Genomic DNA, 12,041 nt, shown 5'->3' with positions numbered 1-12,041 from the left:
CCCTCGCGAGCCCCCGTAGGGGGAGGGGTGGGGTGGGGGTGGGGAGTCCTGGCCCCTCTGCGGGCCCCGGCGCCCCGGCCCCCTGCGACCTCAGCCCCGGCGCCAGTGGCTCCCGGCAGTTGGCGTGCGCTCGCCCCGGCCCCCCGGTCCCGGAGCCCGCTCCCACACGGGCCGGGTCGGGCTGAGCCTGCCTACCTCCGACCCGGTACATGTTGGCCGCCATGTCCGCCCGCCCGCCCGCGGAGCCCGAGCCGAGCCCCGCCCGCCGCCGCCGCCGCCGCCGCCGCCGCCGCCTCCTCAGCCTCAGCCTCGACCGCCGCTGCCGCCGCCGCCTCCGCTGCTGCCTCGCCACGGGGGGGAAGGGAGGGAAGGGAGGGGACAGGGGGAGGGGGAAGTGAAGGGGAGGGGACGCCGAGGGGTGGGGGCTGGTACCCGCCCCCAGCGCCAGGCTAGCGAAGCCTAGTGGGCCGGGCCGGGGGAGGCCCGGGGAGGCCCGAGCGCTGCGGGACCAGCGGGAATTGGAGGGGAGGGGGAGGGGAGGGGGAGGGGAGGGAGAGTGGGAGGGAGAGTGGGGGGCCTCGCTGGAAGTGGAGGGCCTTGGAGCCAGGGTCCTGGCCGAGGCAGAGGCCTGCGCTCAAATGCGGACCAGGGGCAGTTAGGGAATTAGAGTGGGGGCTGGGGCTCAGCCTCTCCCCAGCACCTCTTGCCCCACCCAGTGTACCCCGTCACCTGTCCACCCCGAGACAGGTCCTCCTTTCCTACCTCTGTCCCTGGGGAACCCCCCTGGGGCTGACCTGGTAGGCGAGCGCCAATCTCAATGCAAACTCTTGGACGCAAATAAGTACAGGCAGCAGGGTGCCTTCCTCGTGGTGAGATCCAAGGGGCCGGCCTGGAGCCTGCAGGCTCTAGGGCCAGGAAGACCCTGGGTGCTTCCCGCCTCGCCAGAGACCCAGCTGGGGACAGAGGTTGAAAAACTCCCTTCCTAGGCTACCCTAACTGCGTCATCGTTCACCCCAAAACTGGGCTGAGCAGAACCAACTCTCCAACACCCAGATGGAGGCCCTGGCTCTAGACAGGCCCTATATATGCAGGGCCTGTTCTGCTGGGACCTTTAGGAGTGGGGGGCTTCCTTTGTCCATGGGGGAACAGGGCCCTACAGTTCACAATCACCACCCCCAAAAAGAGGAGATTCTGTTCAATCAGCTTGATATGGATGGACACTTAGCTGGTTATGTGCCTAAAGCTTCTAAATGATTATTGTCCCAAGCCAATTCTCTAAACAACCTCTGTTTTCACGGCCTTCCTACTCTCACAGAAACAAAACAAAACAAAAAAAACAACAACGTTGAATCTTAGCTGGCTAGCCCCCAAACGAACACAAATAACTTTCTTTAGAGAAGCCAGTCCATTCCAAAGTATTCCCAGACATTGGTGCATAATAAACACGAAGAGGATTTCTTGGTGTGGTGGCTTGTTTGGAATGTCTGGTGATACACAGCTGTGTGCTGTCGACTCTGGGTTTGACGTCTGTGCGGGGCTAAGAGGTGCCCCCAGAAAAGAAGGTTGTGTTTCGGTTGTTTGGTGATAACATTTGTGATGGTCCCTTATCACAGAGTATTGAGATGAAAAAAAAGTTATGCGTAGCTGAGGCAAAATATAAAAATAAAAAAGAAAGCACCATTGAATTACATTGACTCTATGACCTGTTTCCTCGTCTATAAAATGGGAACGCGAATTCCCCCTTCACAGGTGTGGTAAGGATCAGTTGTGATGATATCTGAAAGTGCTTTTTAAACCAGGGAACACAGAGCACTATGCAAATAACAGGTGTCTCTTGCTTTCTTTTTAACCCCAGAAAACCACAGATTCCCAAGGGTTCTCTGCTGTGTGTCAAATTCTGAGCCATGTGTCAAATTCTGACCCAGAGAAGAAAGCAAAAGTGTTCTGTTCTGCACATTGCATAGCTGTCATTCAACATTTACCAGAGATCCCACCAAAAACATTCTGACAAAACTGACATCACTCCATTTCTGAGCTGACACATAAATAGGTTGAATAATTCACCTGGAATCACACAGTAAACTGGCAGCAATATTGGGATTATAAATCAGCCCATTTCTCTGGCCTAGAATGTTCTGAACCACAGTCTTTCTCCAAGTGCAAAGACCATCTAGAAACCATAAAGTGCATAGAAGTGGATCACAAGCTTTAGGGTGTTTTCCCATTAATTTTTCATAAGCAATTTCTCCTCCTTCAAAATCTTGCCCTGTTTTTGTTAATTCATTGTGTGCCTGTCTCATTTCCCCAGCTTAGTGCTCTTGCCAGGTGTTTCTGATGACTGTGCTAACCACAATAAATGGTGAAAGATGCCAAGAAAACTCCCTACGTCCCCTTAGGAACAGCCTTATCCAGCAGCACCCCATGAAAGACCTCAAAGACTTGAAGGGGACTAGCAGGAGGTAATGATGGTGGCAGTACTTGGAACTATTTTTTACTCTAGATTCTCTATGTTAGTCTCTTCCATCTCCAGCTCCTAGACCAATGTCCTCTACATTTCTGAGCTGACATAGTAGATGCTCAGTATCTGAAGAATAAATACCAACGAATCATGGACTCAGAGAATCAGAAGAGCTGAATATAGGACTTTGCCTATGAAACTTTTCTATGTCCTAATTCCAGAGAGGTTCACACATAAAGGAGCTCAGCAAATGTTTGTAGATTGAAAGAAACGTTTCAAGCAAAGAAGGGTGGAAAGCCTGCACCTTTAAAAAAGCAAAGGCACATCTCCCTTCTTAGCTACATGGTTTAGACCACAAACTTGTCATCAACCAGCCCTAACATCACTCCTAGTTTGGGAGTTTAACTATAAAGACCTTGAGCAAGTTACTTAACCCCTCTGAGCCTCAAGAGGGATTACAAAATATTACTACTGGTTGATACCTACCTCAAAGGCTTATGGTAAAAAAAAAAAAAAAAAAAAATTTTGAGACGGAGTTTCACTCTCATCGCCCAGGCTGGAGTGCAATGGCACAATTCAACTCACTGCAAGCTCCACCTCCGAGGCTCAAGCAATTCTCCTGCCTCAGCCTCCCAAGCAGCTGGGACTACAGGTGCCCGTCACCATATCTGGCTAGTTTTGGTATTTTTAATAGAGTCAGGGTTTCACCATATTGGCTAGACTGGTCTGGAACTCCGGACCTCAGGTGAACTGCCTGCTCGGCCGCCCAAAGTGCTGGGATTACAGGCATGAACCACCATGCCCAGCCTGGTAAAATTTAAATATAGAAGGTGTTGGCACTTGTTGAGAGCTTCATATGTGTTAAGTTCCCTTCTCTCTATTCCAGTTATTCTCATCACTAAGGAAGAACTGTCTCTCAGGCCATGCCAGAAATCCCAGGGCAAATCCAGCCCTTACACGGATGAAATTTCCTTGCACAGTTGTTGCAAGTAAAGAACCACATATAAGATAGTTCTTCACCATTTAGTTGAAGAGAAGTGGATGCAGCAAGAAAGCTATAGGTGGCTAGGCATGGTGGCTCATGCCTGTAATCCCAGCACTTTGAGAGGCCAAGGCAGGAGGATCATTTGAGCCTGGACAACATGGCAAGACCCCACCTCTACCAAAAAAAAAAGTTAGCCAGTTGATGCACACCTATGGTCCTGGCTACTCTGGAAAAGGCTGAGGCAGGAAAATCACTTGAGCCCAGGAGGTCGAGGCTATGAGCCATGTTTGTGCCACTACACTCTAGCATGGGCAATAGAGCAAGACTCTGTCTCAAAAAAATAAAGAAAGAAAAGAAAAAAAAGAAAGCTTTAGGTGAAGAGGTGAAATGGAGAGTTGGTTTTTGTCTGAACGTAGGGATGGAGTTTTTATATGTGCGAAAAAATAAAAAGAGATTGGTGCTGGTTGGCCGGGCTCGGTGGTTCACGCCTGTAATCCCAGCACTTTGGGAGGCCGAGGCAGGCAGATCATAAGGTCAGGAGTTCGAGACCAATCTGGTCAACATAGTGAAACCCCATCTCTACGGAAAATGCAAAATCTTAGCCGGGCATGGTGGCACGCGCCTGTAGTCCCAGATACTCAGGAGGCTGAGGCAGAAGAATCGCTTGAACCTGGGAGGCAGAGATTGCAGTGAGCCAAGATCAAGCTACTGCACTCCAGTCTGGGCAACAGAGCAAGACTTCGTCTCAAAACAATAAATAAATAGACCGGGCACTGTGACTCACGCCTGTAATCCCAGCACTTTGGGAGGCCGAGGCGGACGGATCACCTGAGGCTGGGAGTTCGAGACCAGCCTGACTAACATGGAGAAACCTCGGCTCTACTAAAAATACAAAATTAGCTGGGTGTAGTGACACATGCCTGTCATCCCAGCTACTAGGGAGGCTGAGGCAGGAGAATCGCTTGAACCTGGGAGGTGGAGGTTGTGATAAGCTGAGATCGTGCCATTGCACTCCAGCCTGGGCAACAAGAGCAAAACTCCATCTCAAAAAAAATTTAAAAATTAAATAAATAAATAAATACATACATACATACATAAATAAATAAAAAGAAATTGATGCTGGCCACAGTCTGGGAGTTCTGTAATACTGAACCCAGGAAAGGAGCCTGGAGGTCTAAAATGTAATTAATCTGAAACCAGAAGCCAGGCTTCAGAAAACGGACTTTGTCTTGTTGGTTTGTGTTTTCCATGATTTATTTCTGTCTTCTTTTTCCTTTCATTAGCTTCTTCTCTTATTTAGTAAAATTCTTTTGGAAAAGGCCAGCCTGTCTCATATTCTTAGGAGGGCCTGGGTTTTAAAGGCAGAGGAACATATCCCAAGAGAAATGTAGGCATGTGATGGCAAGAATCAAAGCAGAAGAACCCCGAAGAGAAAGGAAACCAGAACTGGGAGTTCTGTAGCTTCTCTAGTCGTAGAGCTGGTGCTTCCATAGATCCTCTGTGCTAAAAACATGAAATCCAGGACCAATCCCTAACGGTGTTGGTTTCGGGCAGTATGTGTTTTCGAATCACACAGTTCCCTCATGCCCTCACAGGGGAGCTAGCTCAGCCATTTGGCTGGTTCCACAAGAAGGTTCCTTCTCTAGTAACATTATCTGTAGATAATAGAAAGGAGACTAAGTCATAATGGGGACAGAAATGAGCCCCTGGGTGGTTAAGTTAATTGACCCTACTGTTTCTCTTTTTTAACTACTGTAGATTTGAATAAGAAATGGTTGATCTGTGTGGTGGCTCACGCTCAACACTTTGGGATGCCGAGGCAGGCGAATCATCTGAGGTCAGTAGTTTGAGACCAGCCTGGCCAGCATGGCAAAACCCCATCTCTACTAAAAATACAAAAATTAGCCGGGCATGGTGATGCGTACCTGTAATCCCAGCTACTTGGTAGGCTGAGGCAGGAGAATCGCTTAAACCTGGGAGGTGGAGGTTGTAGGGTCAAGAAAAAGAATGCTAAGGGGCAATGGGAAGTGTTGAAGGAATGTGACAGGGAGTGAGGTGTTTATATAGATGATTCTGACTGCAGTACAGACAGTGGATTAGAAAGGGCAGAGAGTCCAGACCAGATCAGTTGCGAGGTTGGTGAGAAGTGGTGATGGTCTGGCCTAGGGTAGAGGCAGTAGGTTATGGTAAGTAGATGGTTTTAGAGAGATAGAGGAGGCAAGAGGTGTCAGATCTGGTGACTCTAGGGAGGCATGAGGTGAAAGGGTGGTGACAAGGCTTATGGGGAACTGGTAGAGAGAGGTTAAGTAGAGATCAGTGAGCAAAGCATACAGGAGGAAAGGCAAGTGGGGGAAGAGGATAGGGGACAGGTTCTGTGCTGGAAGGGTTGTGTTCAAGGTGCCTTTGGAAATATCCAGGTATATGTCTTCTCTTTGGGAAACAGTTGGATGAAAAGGCCTGGTGTTTAGGAGAGAGATCTGAGCTGGAAATAGCCATTTCTGGTGTTACCATCAGCCCAGAGCCCAGCCAGTCTAAGAAATAAGCCAAACCCTGGCCGCAGGGAAGGAAGCAGGTTCCCTGAGTCCTTCAGGTTGGGTGGAAACAGGTTTGGCAGGTCAGGTTCAGGAGATCAGAGTCCAGGTGCAAATGTGCAAATAGGCAGAGCGTGGGCAGAGCCACATAAGCCACTGCCCAAGGCAGACCAGGAAGCCAAGGGGGAATGGCCCGGGCTGACCATCTCACTAGGACTAGCTAGCAAAATAGTCAGCATCCACAGAAGGTTCTGCCTCAACCCTCACTCCTTCTTACCAGCCCTGAAAAGCAGCTGGGGTGGGGATGGGGAGGGAAGATGGAAAGAACAGAAGGACTGAAAAAGCAAATCTGACTCATTCCTACCTCACCCTCTTGCCTCTAAGATGATGTAGTGGGTTGAATGGTGGCCCCCCAAAAGACATGCCCACCCAGAACCAGTGAATATGACCTTATTTGGAAAAAGGGTGTTTGCAGATATAATTAAGCTAAAGATCTCAGGATGAGATTATCCTGAGATTAGGATGGACCCTAAGTCTAATGGCATGCGTCCTTATAAGAGACAGAAGAAGAAAGACACAGAGAAAAGGGGGCAGCCCTGTGAAGGGAGAGGCAGATGGGACTTATGCAGCTACAAACCAAGGAGTGCCAGGGGTTGCCAGCAACCACTGGCATGGAATGGATTTTCCCCCAGAGCCTCCAGAAGGACTAACCCTACTGACACCTTGCTTTCAAGCTTCTGGCCTGTAGAACTGTGAGAGAAGGAATTGTTTGAAGCTACCCAGTTGGTAGTAATTTGTTACAGGAGCCTTAGCAAACTCCTACAGATGGTATCCACCCCTCAATTTTTTTTTTTTTTTTTTTTTTTTTTTTTTTTTGAGACGGAGTCTCGCGCTGTCGCCCAGGCTGGAGTGCAGTGGCCGGATCTCAGCTCACTGCAAGCTCCGCCTCCCGGGTTCACGCCATTCTCCGGCCTCAGCCTCCCGAGTAGCTGGGACTACAGGCGCTGCCACCTCGCCCGGCTTTTTTTTGTATTTCTTAGTAGAGACGGGGTTTCACCGTGTTAGCCAGGATGGTCTCGATCTCCTGACCTCGTGATCCGCCCATCTCGGCCTCCCAAAGTGCTGGGATTACAGGCTTGAGCCACCGCGCCCGGCCCCACCCCTCAATTTTAAGTAAACATAGATTCAGCCAGAAAACACTTAGAGCAGTATACAGTATACACAGATCAAGGGACACAGAAACAGAATAAGATAATAAAGAGAAATACACAGAGAAAGAAGGGGACCCCTCACCACTTTATCTAAGTCCTACTCAATCACTTGAAACAGCTCAATGTGTTTAACTCACCTTGGTTTGTCTCTCCTCCTAGCTGACATGGCTGGCTTAGTGCTAACAGAAAAGGACACCTGGGGCCTGGCGCAGTGGCTCACGCCTGTAATCCCAGCACTTTGGGAGGCCGAGGTGGGTGAATCACAAGGTCAGGCGTTTGAGACCAACCTGGCCAACATGGTGAAACCCCGTCTCTACTAAAAATACAAAAATTAGTCAGGCGTGGTGGCGGGTGCCTGTAATCTCAGCTACTCAGAAGACTGAGGCAGGAGAATCGCTTGAACCCGGGAGGCAGAGGTTGCAGTGAGCCAAGATCATGCCACTGTACTCCAGCCTGGGCGACAGAGCAAGACTCCATCTCAAAAAAATAAATAAATAAATAGATATGCTAGTATAGAATGATAAATGTTATAGGGAGAGTAAATCAAGATCAGAGAACAAAAAGTGATGATGGTGGTAAGGGAAGGCCTTTTGTATATGCTAAGAACTAAAAAGAAACTAAAATAATGAAATAGAGTGAACACTTGGGACATCTGGAGAGCAGCATTCCAGACAGAGGGAAAAAGTACAAATTCCCCACATCAGGAAGCAGCCTGACCTGATCATGACGTGGAAAGGCCAGTGTGGAGAGCAGATGGGGTCAGGGAGGTGAATAGGGTCAGGATCCCATAGGGACCAGTGGGCCATGGTAAAGAGTTTGAATTTTATTCTGAATATAGTGGGAAGCCTTTAGAAGGTTTTAAACATGGAGTAATGGAGACTTAATTTGGTTTTTGTTTTGTTTTTGAGATGGAGTCTCCGTCACCCAGGCTGAAGTACAGTGGCCCGATCTTGGCTCACTGCAACCTCCACCTCCCAGGTTCAAATGATTCTCTTCCCTCAGCCTCCTGAGTAGTTGGTATCACAGGCATGTGCCACCACACCCCGCTAATTTCTTTTTTTTTTTTTTTTTTTTTTTTTTAGTAGAGATGGGGTTTTACCATGTTGGCCAGGCTGGTCTCAAACTCCTGACCTCAGTGGATCCACCCACCTCAGCCTTCCAAAGCGCTGGGATTACAGGTGTGAGCCACTGCGCCCAGCCCTGGGTGTGTGTGTGTGTGTGTGTGTGTGTGTATGTGTTTTGTTTTGTTTTTGAGACGGAGTCTCACTGTGTTGCCCAGGCTGGAGTGCAGTGACACCATCTCACCTCACTGCAACCTCCACCTCCCAGGTTCAAGCATTTCTCCCGCCTCAGCCTCTCTAGTAGCTGGGATTACAGGCATCCACCACTAAGCCCGGCGAATTTTTGAATTTTTAGTAGAGATGGGGTTTCACTTTGTTGGCCAGGCTGGTCTTGAACTCCTGACCTCTAGTGATCCACTTGCCTTGACCTCCCAGAGTGCTGAGATTATAGGCATCCACCACCAACCACAGCTTGATTTGTTTTTAAAAGCTCACTTGCTTGCCAGTGATGCAGTTCAAAAAAAAATCAGCCAGGCACAGTGGCTCACGTTTGTAATCCCAGCACCTTGGGAGGCCGACGCAGGCAGATCACCTGAGGCCAGGAGTTCAAGACTAGCCTGGCCAAAATGGTGAAACCCCATCTCTACTAAAAATACAAAATTAGTGGGGCATGGTGGCGTGTGCCTGTAATCCCAGCTGCTCAGAAGTCTGAGGTGGGAGAATCGCTTGCACCCGGGAGGCGGAGGTTACAGAATAAAACTCCATCTCAAAAAATAAAAATAAAAACTAAAAATTAAAAAAAAAATCACTTGGGCTGCTGTGCAGAGTACAAACCCTGAGGAAGACAAACAGGAAGACTTGATAGGAGACTGACATAGTTCAAGGAAGAGAGAAGTAACAAAGACTTGGAGTAGAATGGTAGCTGTCATGGCCAATGGAGTTTTTGTGTGTGTGTTTTTTTTTTTTTTGAGACGGAGTTTCGCTCTTGTTGCCCAGGTTGGAGTGCAGTGGCTCAACCTCGGCTTACCGCAACCTCCACCACACCCCCTTGCCCCCCACCTGTCCCGGGTTCAAGCGATTCTTCTGCCTCAGCCTCCCGAGTAGCTGGGATTACAGGCATGCACTACCACGCCCGGCTAATTTTGTATTTAGTAGAGATAGGGTTTCCCCATGTTGGTCAGGCTGGTCTCAAACTCCCGACCTCAGGTGATCTGCCTGCCTTAGCCTCCCAAAGTGCTGGGATTACAGGCATGAGCCACTGCGCCGGGCCAGAGATATATTTTTTAAGGCAGAGCCAACAGCTCTTACTGAAGGATTGAATATAAGAGATGAAACGGGAAAACAAACTTTTTTTTTTTTTTTTTTTGAGACAAGGTCTCGCTCTGTGGCCTAGGCTGGAGTGCAGTGGCGTGATCTCGGCTTACTGCGGCCTCCACCTCCCAGGTTCAAGCAATTCTCCCATCTCAGCCTCCAGAGTAGCTGGTATTACAGGCACACACCACCATGCCGGGCTAATTTTTGTATTTTTAGTAGAGACAAGGTTTCACCATGTTAGCCAGGCTGGTCTCCAACTCCTGACCTCAGGTGATCCATCTTCCTCGACCTCCCAAAGTGCTGGGATTACAGGTGTGAGCCACTGCGCTCGGCCCAGAGCAAACTTGTTAGGTCTCCCAGGTGCTTATAGACATCTGTTTGGAAGTATTAGATAGACAACTGGATCTGGGCTCTGGAACTTAGCAAAGAGGCTTAGACTAGAGATGCAAATCTGGATGTCGCCACCACATACACAGTGGAGGAAGCTAGAAACTGATGAGATTACCTGCCAGGAGAGGGAGTGTGGGTGGAGAGGAGGGCAGAGGCCTGAACCCTGGGGCAAGCCAACATTGAGAGCAAAGGTTGGTTCTTTACTCTAGCTGCTCCAGGGGAACTATGGAGACTAGGCTGAGCTCCACCCCCAAAAATCCTGATTTAATTAGTTTGGAGTAGGCCATGGGTTTTAGTTTTTTTAAAAAAAAGGCCGGGCGTGGTGGCTCACGCTTGTAATCCTAGCACTTTGGGAGGCTGAGGCAGGCGGATTGCATGAGCTCAGGAGTTTGAGACCATCCTGGGCAATATGGTGAAACCCTGTCTCTACTAAAATACGGGAAAAAAAAAAAAGCCAAAAAATAGCCGGGCGTGGCAGAATGTGCCTGTAGTCCCAGCTACTTGGGAGGAAGGAGAATTGCTTGAACCCGGGAGTCGGAGGTTGCAGTGAGCTGAGATGATGCCACTGCATTCCAGCCTGGTGACAGAGTGAGACTCTGTCTCAAAAAAAAAATTTTTTTTTAAAAAGCCTGGGCATGGTGACTCATGCCTGTAATCCCAGCATTTTGGGAGGCCGAGGCAGGCAGATGGCCTGAGGTCGGGACTTCAAGACCAGCCTGACCAACATGGAGAAACCCCGTCTCTAATGAAAATACAAAATTAGCCGGGCATCGTGGCACGTGCCTTTAGTCCCAGCTAGTTCTAGCTACTGAGGGGGCTGAGGCAGGAGAATCGCTTGAACCCAGGAGGCAAAGGTTGCAGTGAGTGGAGATCGTATCATTGCACTCCAGCCTGGGCAACGAGCAAAACTCTCTCTCAAAAAAAAAAAAAAAAAAAAGTCCTCAGGTGATTCCACTGTGTAGCCAAGATTGAGAACTATGAAGGTAGTGATCAAGAGGAGAGCCGTAAAGAGAGACTAGGGAACATTGAGGGAGGTATGAAAAATGTCGGAGAAATAGCAGTCCCAAAAGCCAAGTGAAAAAGAGAGTGGTCCAACTCACAAACTGGAGCAAGAGCAATAAATCAACACTGGATTTGGCAAAGTAGTGGCCAATAAATACCAACTCCCCTGCCATCTTTCCTTGGTGGTTCTTGATTCTTCAGGTGCTAGGCAGCTCAAAATAAATTGGTAGGGTTAGCCTGAGATACCCAATGGTGTAGATGACTCCAAGGACAGGGAGAGGGGACTCATGAATCCCCCACATCCCCTGCCAGACTGAGGAAAGGAGACTAGAATTTGCTCTTTTTATCAGCTCCTTTTATCTTTACCTGTACGTTTGTAGCTACTGCCCTTTCTATAAGAGACAGAGGGAAGTTTATTTCCACTCTTGATTTCAAAAAGGACCAAAAATGTTGGGGAGCTCAAAGCTAAACTTGAACTCCTGGATAAATAAATCATTGTTTATGTCTCCTTTCATCTCTGTAAAGTTTCGGAGGAAAAAAGCATGAGTATTACAGAGCCGCTTCAAGGAGCTGCTTTTACAAAGCCAGGTCAGGACTATATTATTAGTGGCAACTAATGCAATGTTTCACGTTTAATTGCACAGATCAGAGCACTGAGCAGGGCACCTGGAGGCAGTTTGACCTTTTCGAGGCTTTGGTAAAGGACACCCAGAACCCATCCAGCCAAATCCTGTCATTGGTTCCTTTCTGTAAGAGGAGACAAAGTGTCCATCTTCTGGAAGCCCTGACTCCTCCACCCCACCCCACCCACTCCAGGCTTCTAGAATAATGAAGTAAAATCTGGACAGTGTTTTTTTTCCTCAATTTTTAAATTTTTATATATTTATGTTGAGACAAAGTCTCTCTCTGTCGCCCAGGCTGGAGTGCAGTGGCACGATCTCGGCTCCGCCCAGGCTGAAGTGCAGTGGTGCGATACCTGCTCACTGCAATCTCCACCTCTTGGGTTCAAGCAATTCTCCTGCCTCAACCTCCTGAGTAGCTGGGATTACAGGAGTGAGCCACTGCACCCGGCCTTTTCTTTTAAATTTT

At 48.8% G+C, this 12,041-nt stretch overlaps 1 protein-coding gene across 5 annotated transcripts in view; it reads right to left on the bottom strand.

The window, feature by feature from the left end:
• MTA3 (metastasis associated 1 family member 3) overlaps window positions 1–1,316 on the bottom strand; it is a 188,817-nt gene extending 187,501 nt beyond the window's left edge. For 3 of the 5 annotated variants that reach the window (XM_025354257.1, XM_025354258.1, XM_025354260.1), the window contains exon 1: window positions 196–461. In XM_025354257.1, coding sequence (XP_025210042.1) covers window positions 196–223 — 28 coding nt within the window. In that variant the 5' untranslated portion in view covers window positions 224–461. Of the gene's footprint in view, window positions 1–195; window positions 462–762 lie in introns of those variants that run through there. The other 2 variants (XM_025354259.1, XM_025354261.1) reach the window with 2 other exon arrangements.
• Window positions 1,317–12,041: the final 10,725 nt, after the last annotated feature.

This window comes from Theropithecus gelada, chromosome 13 (genome assembly GCF_003255815.1).
Source record: "Theropithecus gelada isolate Dixy chromosome 13, Tgel_1.0, whole genome shotgun sequence".
Taxonomy (NCBI): domain Eukaryota; kingdom Metazoa; phylum Chordata; class Mammalia; order Primates; family Cercopithecidae; genus Theropithecus; species Theropithecus gelada.
The sequence above is the reverse complement of the archived record's forward strand: the minus strand, read 5'-3'. Positions and strand labels throughout refer to the sequence as shown.